The 12512-nt window shown below is 37.2% G+C and overlaps 1 protein-coding gene across 1 annotated transcript in view; it reads right to left on the reverse strand.

Moving 5' to 3' along the window:
• Positions 1 to 12512, reverse strand: part of LOC123544916 (N-terminal kinase-like protein) — a 62051-nt gene that overhangs the window by 11118 nt on the left and 38421 nt on the right. Inside the window, exons 16-19 of the mRNA XM_045331072.2 lie at positions 4874 to 5049; positions 3618 to 3761; positions 1644 to 1994; positions 956 to 1175 (exon numbers count right to left, since the gene is read on the reverse strand). Coding sequence (XP_045187007.2) covers positions 956 to 1175; positions 1644 to 1994; positions 3618 to 3761; positions 4874 to 5049 — 891 coding nt within the window. The remainder of the gene's footprint in view (positions 1 to 955; positions 1176 to 1643; positions 1995 to 3617; positions 3762 to 4873; positions 5050 to 12512) is intronic.

Consider the following 12512-nt stretch of genomic DNA (forward strand, 5'->3'; position numbering starts at 1 on the left):
ATCTTGGCAGAAGGTCACATAAGGACAATTTGTGTAAAATTATTTCAAAATCGGGCCAGCAGTTTCATACAAAAAGATTTTTAAAGTTTCCACCATATACATATAGGAAGAAGTGACAATGCCCTCTGGCAGCCATGTTTTTTGATGAATCTGAATAATTTACAATCTTGGTAGACGATCACACATGGAACATTTGTGTTAAATTATTTCAAAATCGGGCCAGCAGTTTCATACATGAAGATTTTTAAAGTTTCCACTATATACATATAGGGAAAGTAGACCATGCCCTCTGATGGCCATGGTTTTTGAGGAATCGGAATAATACCAACAATCTTGGTAGATGATCATACAAGGACCATTTAAATGAATTTATTTCAAAATTGGACCATCAATTTCTTACAAGAAAGTCTTTAAAGTTCCCAATTTATACATATAGGGAAAAGAGACCACACCCCTTGGCATCCAAGTTTTCTGACGAATTGTAATAATTTGAACAATCTTGACAGAGGGTTACACAAGGTCCAATTGTGCAAAATCATTTTAAAATAGGGCCAGCAGTTTCATACAAGAAGATTTTTTTTGTTGGGTTTAACATCACATCAACAAAATTATAGGTCATATAGCAACTTTCAAGCTTTGATGGTGGAGGAAGACCCTAGATGCCCCTCCGGGCATTATTTCATCACAAGTGAGCACCTGGGTAGAACCACAGACCTTTGGTAAGTCAGCTGGATGGCTTCCTCACATGAAAAACTCAACGCCCTGTGTGAGGCTCAAACCAGCGGTTTCGTAGATGTTGTCTGAAGAAAAGTGTGGACGGAATGATGCCAGACGGTGAGCGATCACAACAGCTCACCCTGAGCACAGATGAGTTTAAAAAACCCAGATCAAAGGTAGCATTATTTCTCAAGTCTGAAAGATTTTTTTCTTTTATCTCTGCTATGGCATCATTTACCTGACAGATTATCCCAGCTATCATCCTCCCAGCCTCCTGTGTCCCCCCATCCAGATTCGTCAAAACCTCCCCCTTTGTCTCTCACTGCAGACTGGTTCTGTTCCTTTAATTTAGACTGTGAACCAGGCTGTTTTGCATTTGAGGGAGTGGTTTCTCTGGAGGGAGTGGACTGTGTGGAACTACCGCTTGAGTGACTTTGTGGCCTCTTTGTTTTACCAACCTGTAAAAGATATTGTCTTAGTAAGACAATACTATACTATGACTAAAATTTTAGTTATAAATAAATGACAGCATCAAACACAACGTTATTTGTCATTCTAATATGCTTGTCTCTGTTAAAACACACTTACGTTAACGTGCGGTGACATAATGTTTTTGTTGCAACCAAGAAAGAGCGCTACTCTATTTTATCTACTGTTTTAGATTAAGGGCATATAGGAATCGAAATAATTTATAGCAAAACCGTATTTTAACACTATCTATACACTCTGGCTATAAATTACTTTTAACTACACTTAGATGTCATGTATTTTCCATCAAAGCCAATGATGTTACTTTTTTGAAAAGTAGTTTTTTCTTAGTGAAAAACAAACAATAATAGTAAGTTTATCAATTCTTCATGAATTTCTGTGTGAAATTATAAACACCTGACATTTATATTTCTAAAATATGAGTGAAAACCACAAACCTTAGGGCCAGTATCAATCATAGAAAAGAAATCTTGTCCAGTATGTTCACCAGAAGTTCCCCAATCATATGAACTTGCTGGTTTTACACTACTGTCTTCTATAGGTGCAAATTCTTCTTCAATCCAACCAAAATCATCACTAGTTGCTTTCTTAGGGCCACCAAGTTTTAAAGCTCCTTTTACTTGCTTATTTGAAACAGTACTAGCATTTTCAAATGTTGACATATCATCATTACCCCACCCCCAATCACTATCAGACTGTTTACTCTGTTTATGACCAAAACTTGATTCACTGTTTGTTTTGTTAATTCCAAATGAATCTTGTGTCCTATTTGCACTCCTAGAATGTGACTGAAAATAAGAATAAAATAAACAGAATAAAATAAATGTATCCGCCATTATGCAAATTGTAAATAATTCATCTATTTTATCATGATCTCTTCAACTAACCAAACTGTACAAATATAATCCAGTACTATATACAAGAGGTGTTAAAAATACCCCGAAAAGTGCTCTAAAATCTTTATTTCAGGTCCTATTTTGCTAAAGCTTGAAAATATGATGGATCAGAACCAACTAAATGTAAATACTGCAACCACAGATTTCTAAACATTACAATATTTATCAATTGTTTCTATAGCAATGCCAATATAACTAAAGCAGCTCAACATCATTAAGAACTGACATATCAATCGAATTAATACAATTTGTAATTACCATTCGGTCAACTATTCTCCCGGTTAAATTCATTTTCTACACTTTCCTACAATTACATAATACCTGTACATATAGTATTCTTACAATACTATTGAAATTGGACACTGAACTAAGATGCACCTAACCATATCAAGAAGCTCTTCAATTTTCAAAACATAACTGGGCGTTATTGTCCTCAAAGGTCTGAACCATGAGTTTACAATAACACTCTTTCGACTACTTTCAAACCTCCTGTACCACTGTGCAGCACTGAAATTTCTCTTTTATTCAAAACACAGAATGTTATCACTTTTGTCTGTTGAACACTAATTTTCAGGCAATGACCAACAAAAAATACCTGACAAACATTTCAATGATGTCACACTTATAACTTGACGTTATTGTCGTTGCACTTATTTCTCTGATTTAGAAAAACATAGCTTTGAAATAAGTAAGTAGTAAATACTGTTTTCTTAAATGCAAAAAAAAGTGGGGGGGGGGGGGGGGAAAAGGAGACAAAACTGGGATCATTTAGAGGTACAACACACAACAGAAAGACAAATGAGCCATACAAGCAAACAAAAATTAGGACTGCACATAAAGTACCGACCACAGGCTAACACTTTTCATCTCTGAGGTATAGAGGAACTAGTACAGAGTTTGAATTCCTGAATAAAGAAAATCCCCCAAAGGCAAACAGTATTGGCCCAGATAAGCCTATATGGACTAGGTACACTGGGTCTAAGTTTTATGACTTAGTGGAATGGCTGAGATATTTTATTCATGTTGACCTTTGCCCCCTCCCAACTCCACCCCCCACCCCACCATGAGAGCAAATACATATTCACTTTCTACAGTTTAACTGGAGAGGAAATACTCCTCTACAAAGGTAAAATGCTAAATCTGCCTTAGTGGCCACCTGATTAAAACAGCCATTTGTCTCCAGCAACCAGTCAGCTAACTTCTCCAGCAACCAGTCAGCTAACTTCTCCTGCAGTCAGTCAGCTAACTTAGGAAAATTAACTTTTTGTTCTACATTCAACTTGTCTTAAGCAGCCACATGCCCTAAGAGCTGACTTGTATTACTCTCTTAGCTGGCTGATTAAGACAGTATACTATTTTACTATTTTTCCTGCTAGCCAAGGTTCTAAGAAAATTAGCCTCCCCAGAGTCACAGCTTAATCTCAGCATCCCAAGCCTTGTTGCTATGGAGGCAGCATGCTGTATATCTTAATAATTCTCAAATTTGCAGGGATTTATCTCTACAGTGATATCTACCGGTTGTGTAGGCACAGCCTCTATAGATCCCCAGTTATCATCATCTTCATTATCCCAACCATCATCATTGTCTTCATTATCATCATCATCATCACCATATGATTGAGCATTCTGTGCTGTATGTTCACTGGTAGATGCTGGGGTCTGTAAACGTATCAGCAAGTTAACATGTATAAAGCAGAACTAACCTTTGTACTAAAAATAACAGGTGAATTAACTATTTTCAATTTCAATGCTCAAAATTTGGAAAAGTGTTATTTAGTGTATCACATTTTTTTTGCAATTGCGAAATCCATATAAAGGTTACTCATAGTAGGAGATATTTGAATTTTAAAGAAAAAACTAAATAATGTAAATTTTATGTATCCCCAGTGTAAAATTCTAGCACAGGAAAAGTTTGTTTTTCCAAAAGTTAACATTTTTTTTTACATTGGAATGAGTAAGATATCCAAGAAGTTTCATATCAAACCATTTACAAGTAAGGTCATACTTGTAATTTTACAACTTTTTACTGTCCTAAATGACTGAAATTTACAACAGAATACCCTATGAAAATTGTTTTTTTATCAATAAAGTCAAAACTATTCAGGACATTTTGAATATTTAACAAGTTTCTATTATCAACCTTGGACTTAATCAAGATGGCATGCAGTGTATATGTTGAAAGAAAAATCAAGGAAAAACCATGTTTTAGAAAACAAGTATGCCCACGGGCAGAATATCGAGCCCGTCAGCTGTGAAGTGTGACCTTGACCTTGGACCTAGGGACCTGGTTCTTGCGCAAGACACTCCGTTTCATAATGGTGAACATTCACGCCAAGTTACATCAAAATCCCACCATGCATGAAGAAGAAATGCTCCGGACAAACTTCAATTTGACCTTTGACCTCCAACTGTGATCTCGACCTTTGAGACAGGAACATGGGCTTTGCGCACGAAATGCCTTCTCATCAAGGTAAACATTCAGGCCAAATATAAACAAGATTGGTCCATGCATGTCAAAGTTATGGTCCGGACAAATCCGGACAGATGCACGCACGGACAGACGTAACACACAAGCGGACGGACAGACGCACATATACCGAAAGTGGCAACTATATAGAGCTCACTGCAAGCGGGCTTGACAAAAATGGATCCAACTGGAAACATAATTATCCATTTCAGTAATGCTGGTTGGGTATTCAATATAGGTGAGCTTATACCAGTGACATATGAAAATCCGTTATATTTAACCAAAGAAATGGAAAAAATCTTACATCAATTTCGCCCCAGTCATCATCATCTTCACCCCAGTCATTATCATTCTGTTCCTCTATATCATCATTTTTATCATCAGCATTAACACCTGAAGGTGACACAGGTGTCACAGATTCTACAGTAGGTTTAGATGCAGCACTGGTGTCTGTCTGGGCCGGCCCTTTCATCTGAGGTCCTGTATATAAACAACACTTGAATTTTACATCTAAGAATTAAATGCTACTTTTTGTGCATTTATACGGGTATAAACCTCATTTGGATTTCTTGCAAATCATCCATGAATCACAAAATTGCAAAAAGTCGCAAAAAGTAACATTTAATTCTTATATTTACATTTTTTACAGTAAATTGCTACAAAATTATGTGGTTTGCTCGAGTATTAGAAATCAAAATATATATCAAAATATCAATCTTTTCAACATCTAAATAGAACAACCAAAAAAAAGACCCTCCCATGTTCTACTGTAATTTGTTCTTTGATAAAAATACATTACCTGGTTTTTAGTTAAAATACTGTTAAATCCAGTGAAAAATAAGTAAGTCACGTTGATTCAATATTGAACTTTCCCATCAGAAAATTAGTTCTTGCTATAATTTAATGTTGCTTTTTTAAATGTTGGTGTTCAATTCTGAAGAAAATCTTCTAAATCTCATGTTTTTTTTTAATGATATCAGATTGGGCATGCAATCTTGCAAAAAGGGCCATCCTAATTATTACACCAATGTTGTTCATACGAAAATAAACGCTTTTTTCTTTCCATACAAAATACATAGTTGATGTACCAGTAAATATATTGAAACTAGAATGTGTCTGTAGGACACAGGGTGTGACCCCCACTGCTACATTTGTCACAAATAAGGGGCAATAATTCAAATGTTTGCAGTCTTAATGGGGTATAGGCTCAACAAACATTTTATGAAAAGGATTCATTATTCTAGGCCTTTTAATTTTTGAGCTATGAGCATCACAAACAAAAATTCCACTATTTTGGCTATTTCAAGGGCTATAACTCTGTAATAAGAGCTAAGATTCTCAAGATGAATGCCAAGTATGCAAGGTCACTTCATGTTAAAGACTCCAGGAAGGTTTCCTGAATTTACATCTAATACTTTTTGAGCTAGGCACATAGCTAGGTGAAAAAGTGCATTTTTTTTACTATTTCAGGGGCCATAACTTTAAAAATAGGGAATGGAGCCAGCCAAAAAATTATAGGTGTGCATGTTTATATCATGATAAAGACTTATACAAGTTTTCAACCATTTATATTAAATACTTTTGAGCTAGGTGCGTCACAAGGTGAAAATGTACATTTTTGACTATTTCAGGGGCCATAACTCTAAAAATAGGGGGCAGACCCAAATGAAAAATAGAAGGTGCACAAGTTCATATCATGATTAAGACTCATGCAAGATTTCATGAATCTATATCAAATACTTTTTGAGCTAGGCGTGTCCCAAGGTGAAAATGTGCAATTTTGACTATTTCAGGGGCCATAGCTCTGAAAATAGGGGGCGGAGCCAGATGAAAAATAGGAAGTGCGCAAGTTCATATCATGATTAAGACTCATGCAAGGTTTCATGAATCTATATCAAATACTTTTTGAGCTAGGCGTGTCACAAGGTGAAAATGTGCAATTTTGACTATTTCAGGGGCCATAACTCTGAAAATAGGGGGATGAGCCAGAAGAAAAACTAGAAATGTGTCCATGGGACACAGATGCCCCCACTACATGACATTAAAATGACAATTTTTTCCCAGGTCAGGGGCCACAACTCCTACAGTACTGAATGAATCTGGATGCGAAACCCCAGGTGCACAACTGCACATGCTGACCAACATTCCTGTAAACTTTGTTGACTAGGTCAAATACTTTTGGAGCTACGCACGACACAACATTAAAATGACCAATTTTTAACTAAGTCAGTGGCTATAACTCCTACACGACTAAATGAATCTGGATGCGAAACCCCAGGTGCACAACTGCACATGCTGACCAACATTCCTGTAAACTTTGGTGACTCTAGGTCAAATACTTTTGGAGCTATGCGTGACACCACATTAAAATGACCAATTTTTTACTAAGTCAGGGGCCATAACTCCTACATGACTGGATGAATCTGGACGCGAAACCCCAGGTGCACAACTGCACATGCTGACCAACATTCCTGTAAACTTTGGTGACTCTAGGTCAAATACTTTTGGAGCTATGTGCGACACAACATTAAAATGACCAATTTTTTACTAAGTCAGGGGCCATAACTCCTACATGACTGGATGAATCCGGATGCGAAACCCCAGGTGCACAACTACACATGCTGACCAACATGCCTGTAAAGTTTTGTGACTCTATGTCATATACTTTTGGAGCTAGGTGCAACACAACACTAAAATGACCAATTTTTACAAAGTCAGGGGCCATAACTTCTACACGACTGGATGAATCCGGATGCGAAACCCCAGGTGCACAACTACACATGCTGACCAACATTCCTATAAAGTTTTGTGACTCTACGTCAAATACTTTTGGAGCTATGCGCGACACAACATTCTCGGAAGGAAGGACAGACGGACGGATGGAAGGATGGACAAAGGCAAATCTATATGCCCCCCCCCCCCCAAAGTGGGGGCATAAATAGGAGGTGCGCAAGTTCATATCATGATTAAGACTCACGCAAGGTTTCATGAATCTATATCAAATACTTTTTGAGCTAGGCATGTCACAAGGTGAAAATGTGCATTTTTGACTATTTCAGGGGCCATAACTCTAAAAATAGGGGGCGGAGCCAGACGAAAAATAGGAGGCGCGCAAGTTCATATCATGATAAAGACTCATGCAAGGTTTCATCAATTTATATCAAATACTTTTCGAGCTGGGCGCGTCAAGAACGTCGGACGGATAGACAGACAAGACCAAATCTATATGCCCCCACCACTCATGGGGGTGCACAATAATCATCAGTAAATAATATTATACTTTCTATCCAGATGGTATCTACGTAACTGTAATTAATTCCAGATATTTTCTGTTTCATTTTCTCTTACTTTCATGATGTTTAATTTATGAAATGTTTATACCAGATGTCTGTAATGACAAAATCATCAACTAAAGGCAGCTGTTGAAAAGGCAAATGTTAACTTCGCATTGCATCGTAGCCAATTCAGCACTGTTACCACTAGAATGTTCCATCTTTGGGGTCACAAGACTCACGGTAATTGGTATATATAGCTTCATCCAAGGAAATGCATTTAGGTTTTAAACATACTGTTTTAATTTGTTCATTTCTTGAAAGCTGCAAGTAACGAGACACAAAACTGTACACATATGTGTTGATCAAAATAACATGACAGACCAAGCACATACTGAACATCCCCATGCTCGTTTTAATCTAATCCAAACATGCTGACAATTTACAACAATCATCTGTTTTTGCCAGTTTTGTGTAGTTCCAGATACTTCATCATTTCCCCAGCATAAGAATCACCTGTTGTTGCAAATTTTCAAATGTCTGCTTAAAAGAAGTGTCATCCTCTTAGCAAATCTATGTTTAGCATATTTAATCTTTATTTTCCTAAAGTTGTCACATTTCCCACAAGAACTGTACTATTTGAACTGCATTATGGTATTGTTTACTACCATGAGTAAGCAGCGCCGAAAATATTATAATCTACAAAGATAAAACTGCTTGAGAGCACTCACTGTTAAAAATATTGTTAATATACACTAATTGATAAGTACATAAATCTTGAGCAGACAAATTGGCCAAATATGAAAAAGTTAAAAGAAAAAACTTCCCTGTATTAACCAATTAAAACTTCAGAATCCCATATTAGCAGTTTTCTCACACTGGCTCCGATTCTATCATGCTGGCACTTATTTTCTCATATCATCACAGTTGAGTTGAGTATTAACTCAATATTGAGTTTAGTATTAACCCAATATATAATTTATCACATATCGTGTCTAAATACTGTATAGCTGAATGATAGTATATTTCAAACATGTTATAGATTTCATATTCCTATTTAAACCACTTGCCTGATCAGGTATAACCATTGATTATTTCTGGGTAGCTACACTAATCAGTTTTGACGTAAAATTTTTTCTTTATTTCTTGAGAATTTTACAAGAAATAAGGTATATATCTTACAATGAGGATTATTATATATCTTACAATGAGGATTATACAAAAGAAACTTAATTGGCATATCATCTGAGAAACAAGAGCACTGCTCTGAGTAAAACTATGCCTGTCAAATTCATAGAGGATAACAGGTCAAAGCACTTATAACTAGAATGTGTCTGTAGGACACAGGGTGTGCCCCCCAATGGTACATTTGTCACAAATAAGGGGCAATAATTCAAATGTTTGCAGTCTTAATGGGGTATAACCTCAACAAACATTTTATGAAAAGGATTCATTATTCTAGGCCCTATACTTTTTGAGCTATGAGCATCACAAACAAAAATCCACTATTTTGGCTATTTCAAGGGCCATAACTCTGTAATAAAAGCTAAGATTGTCAAGAACAATGCCAAGTGTGCAATGTCACATCATGATAAAGACTCCAGCAAGGTTTCCTGAATTTACATCTAATACTTTTTGAGCTAGGCACATAATTAGGTGAAAAAGTGCATCTTTTTACTATTTCAGGGGCCATAACTTTAACAAGAGGACCATGATGGTCCTGAATCGCTCACCTACCCCACATGACCCAGTGTTGAACTGAGTATGACGTCGTTATTTCTATTATTTGACAAAGTGACCTCGTTTTTCAGCACATGTGACATAGATATCATCAAGATAAAAAATTCTGACCAATTTTCATGAAGATCCATTGAAAAATATGGCCTCTAGAGAGGTCACAAGGTTTTTCTATTATTTGACCTAATGACCTAGTTTTTGAAGGCACGTGACCCACTTTTAAACTTGACCTAGATATCATCAAGCTGAACATTCTCACCAATTTTCATGAAGATCTCGTGAAAAATATGGCCTCTAGAGAGGTCACAAGGTTTTTCTATTTTTCGACCTACTGACCTAGTTTTTGACGGCACATGACCCAGTTACGAACCTGACCTAGATATCATCAAGCTGAACAGTCTCACCAATTTTCATGAAGATCCATAGAGAAATATGGCCTCTAGAGAGGTCACAAGGTTTTTCTATTTTTAGACCTACTGACCTAGTTTTTGACCCCATGTGACCCAGTTTCAAACCTGACCTAGATATCATCAAGATGAACCTTCTGACCAATATTCATGAAGATCTCATGAAAAATATGGCCTCTAGAGAGGTCACAAGGTTTTTCTATTTTTAGATCTACTGACCTAGTTTTTAACCCCACATGACCCAGTTTCGAACTTGATCTAGATATCATCAAGGTGAACATTCTGACTAATTTTCATGAAGATCCATTGAAAAATATGGCCTCTAGAGAGGTCACAAGGTTTTTCTATTTTTAGACCTACTGACCTAGTTTTTGACCGCACGTGACCCAGTTTCGAACTTGACCTAGATATCATCAAGATGAACATTCTGACCAATTTTCATGAAGATCCATTGAGAAATATGGCCTCTAGAGAGGTCACAAGGTTTTTCTATTTTTAGACCTACTGACCTAGTTTTTGATCCCACATGACCCAGTATCGAACTTGACCTAGATATCATCAAGGTGAACATTCTGACCAATATTCATGAAGATCTCATGAAAAATATGGCCTCTAGAGATGTCACAAGGTTTTTCTATTATTTGACCTACTGACCTAGTTTTGCACCGGACGTAAACCAGTTTCGAACTTGACCTAGATATCATCAAGATGAACATTCTGAGCAATTTTCATGCAGATCCCATGAAAAATACGGCCTCTACAGAAGTCACAAGGTTTTTCTATTATTTGACCTACTGACCTAGTTTTGCACCGGACGTAAACCAGTTTCGAACTTGACCTAGATATCATCAAGATAAACATTCTGACCAATTTTCATGCAGATCCCATGAAAAATATGACCTCTAGAGAGGTCACAAGGATTTTCTATTATTTGACCTACTGACCTAGTTTTTTACCGTAGTTGACCCAGTTTCGAACTTGACCTAGATATCATCAAGGTGAACATTCTCACCAATTTTCATGAAGATCCATTGAAAAATATGGCCTCTAGAGAGGTCACAAGGTTTTTCTATTTTTAGACCTACTGACCTAGTTTTTGATGGCACGTGACCCAGTTTCGAACTTGACCTAGATATCATCAAGGTGAACATTCTGACCAACTTTCATAAAGATCCCATGAAAAATGTGACCTCTAGAGTGGTCACAAGCAAAAGTTTACGCACGCACGCACGCACGGACGACGGACGCTGCGCGATCACAAAAGCTCACCTTGTCACTATGTGACAGGTGAGCTAAAAATAGGGGGTGGAACCAGCCAAAAAATTAGAGGTGTGCAAGTTTATATCATGATAAAGACATATGCAAGTTTTCAACCATTTATATCAAACACTTTTTGAGCTAGGTGCATCACAATTTTTAAAATGTACACTTTTGACTATTTAAGGGGCCATAACTCTAAAAATAGGGGGCGGACACAAATGAAAAATAGGAGGTGCGCAAGTTCATATCATGATTAAGACTCATGCAAGGTTTCATGAATCTATATCAAATACTTTTTGAGCTAGGCATGTCACAAGGTGAAAATGTGCATTTTTGTCTATTTCAGGGGCCATAACTCTGAAAATAGGGGGCGGAGCCAGACGAAAAATAGAAGGTGCACAAGTTCATATCATGATTAAGACTCATGCAAGGTTTCATGAATTTATATCAAATACTTTTTGAGCTAGGTGTGTCACAAGGTGAAAATGTGCATTTTTTACTATTTCAGGGGCCATAACTCTGAAAATAGGGGGCAGAGCCAGACAAAAAATAGGAGGTGCACAAGTTCATATCATGATTAAGACTCGTGCGAGGTTTCATGAATCTATATCAAATACTTTTGAGCCAGGCATGTCACAAGATGAAAATGTGCATTTTTGACTATTTCAGGGGCCATAACTCTGAAAATAGGGGCGGAGCCGATGAAAAAAATAGGAGGTGCGCAAGTTCATATCATGATTAAGACTCATGCAAGATTTCATGAATCTATATCAAATACTTTTTGAGCTAGGCGTGTCACAAGGTGAAAATGTGCATTTTTTACTATTTCAGGGGCCATAACTCTGAAAATAGGGGGCGGAGCCAGACGAATAATTGGAGGTGCGCAAGTTCATATCATGATAAAGACTCATGCAAGGTTCCATTAATTTATATCAAATACTTTTCGAGCTAGGTGCGTCACGAACTTCCGACGGACGGACGAACGGATGCACGGACAAGACCAAATCTATATGCCCCCACCACTCAAGAGGGGGGGAGGGGGGGGGGGGGGGGTGGGGGCACAAAAATGTTAACAGGCGGATGGACAACCTTGCTAAAAATGTCTATCTGACAATGACAGTGGCCCTGATCTCTAAGAAATGGACCATTATGAAGTGTGTGGTCACTGTGACCTTGACCTTTCACCCAGTAACCTCAATACCACCCATGCTCAATGTTCCTGTCCATAATGAGGATCACAGGCTTTCCAACATTGAGCAGAAACCAA

This window comes from Mercenaria mercenaria, chromosome 1 (assembly GCF_021730395.1).
Source record: "Mercenaria mercenaria strain notata chromosome 1, MADL_Memer_1, whole genome shotgun sequence".
In the NCBI taxonomy this organism is placed as follows: domain Eukaryota; kingdom Metazoa; phylum Mollusca; class Bivalvia; order Venerida; family Veneridae; genus Mercenaria; species Mercenaria mercenaria.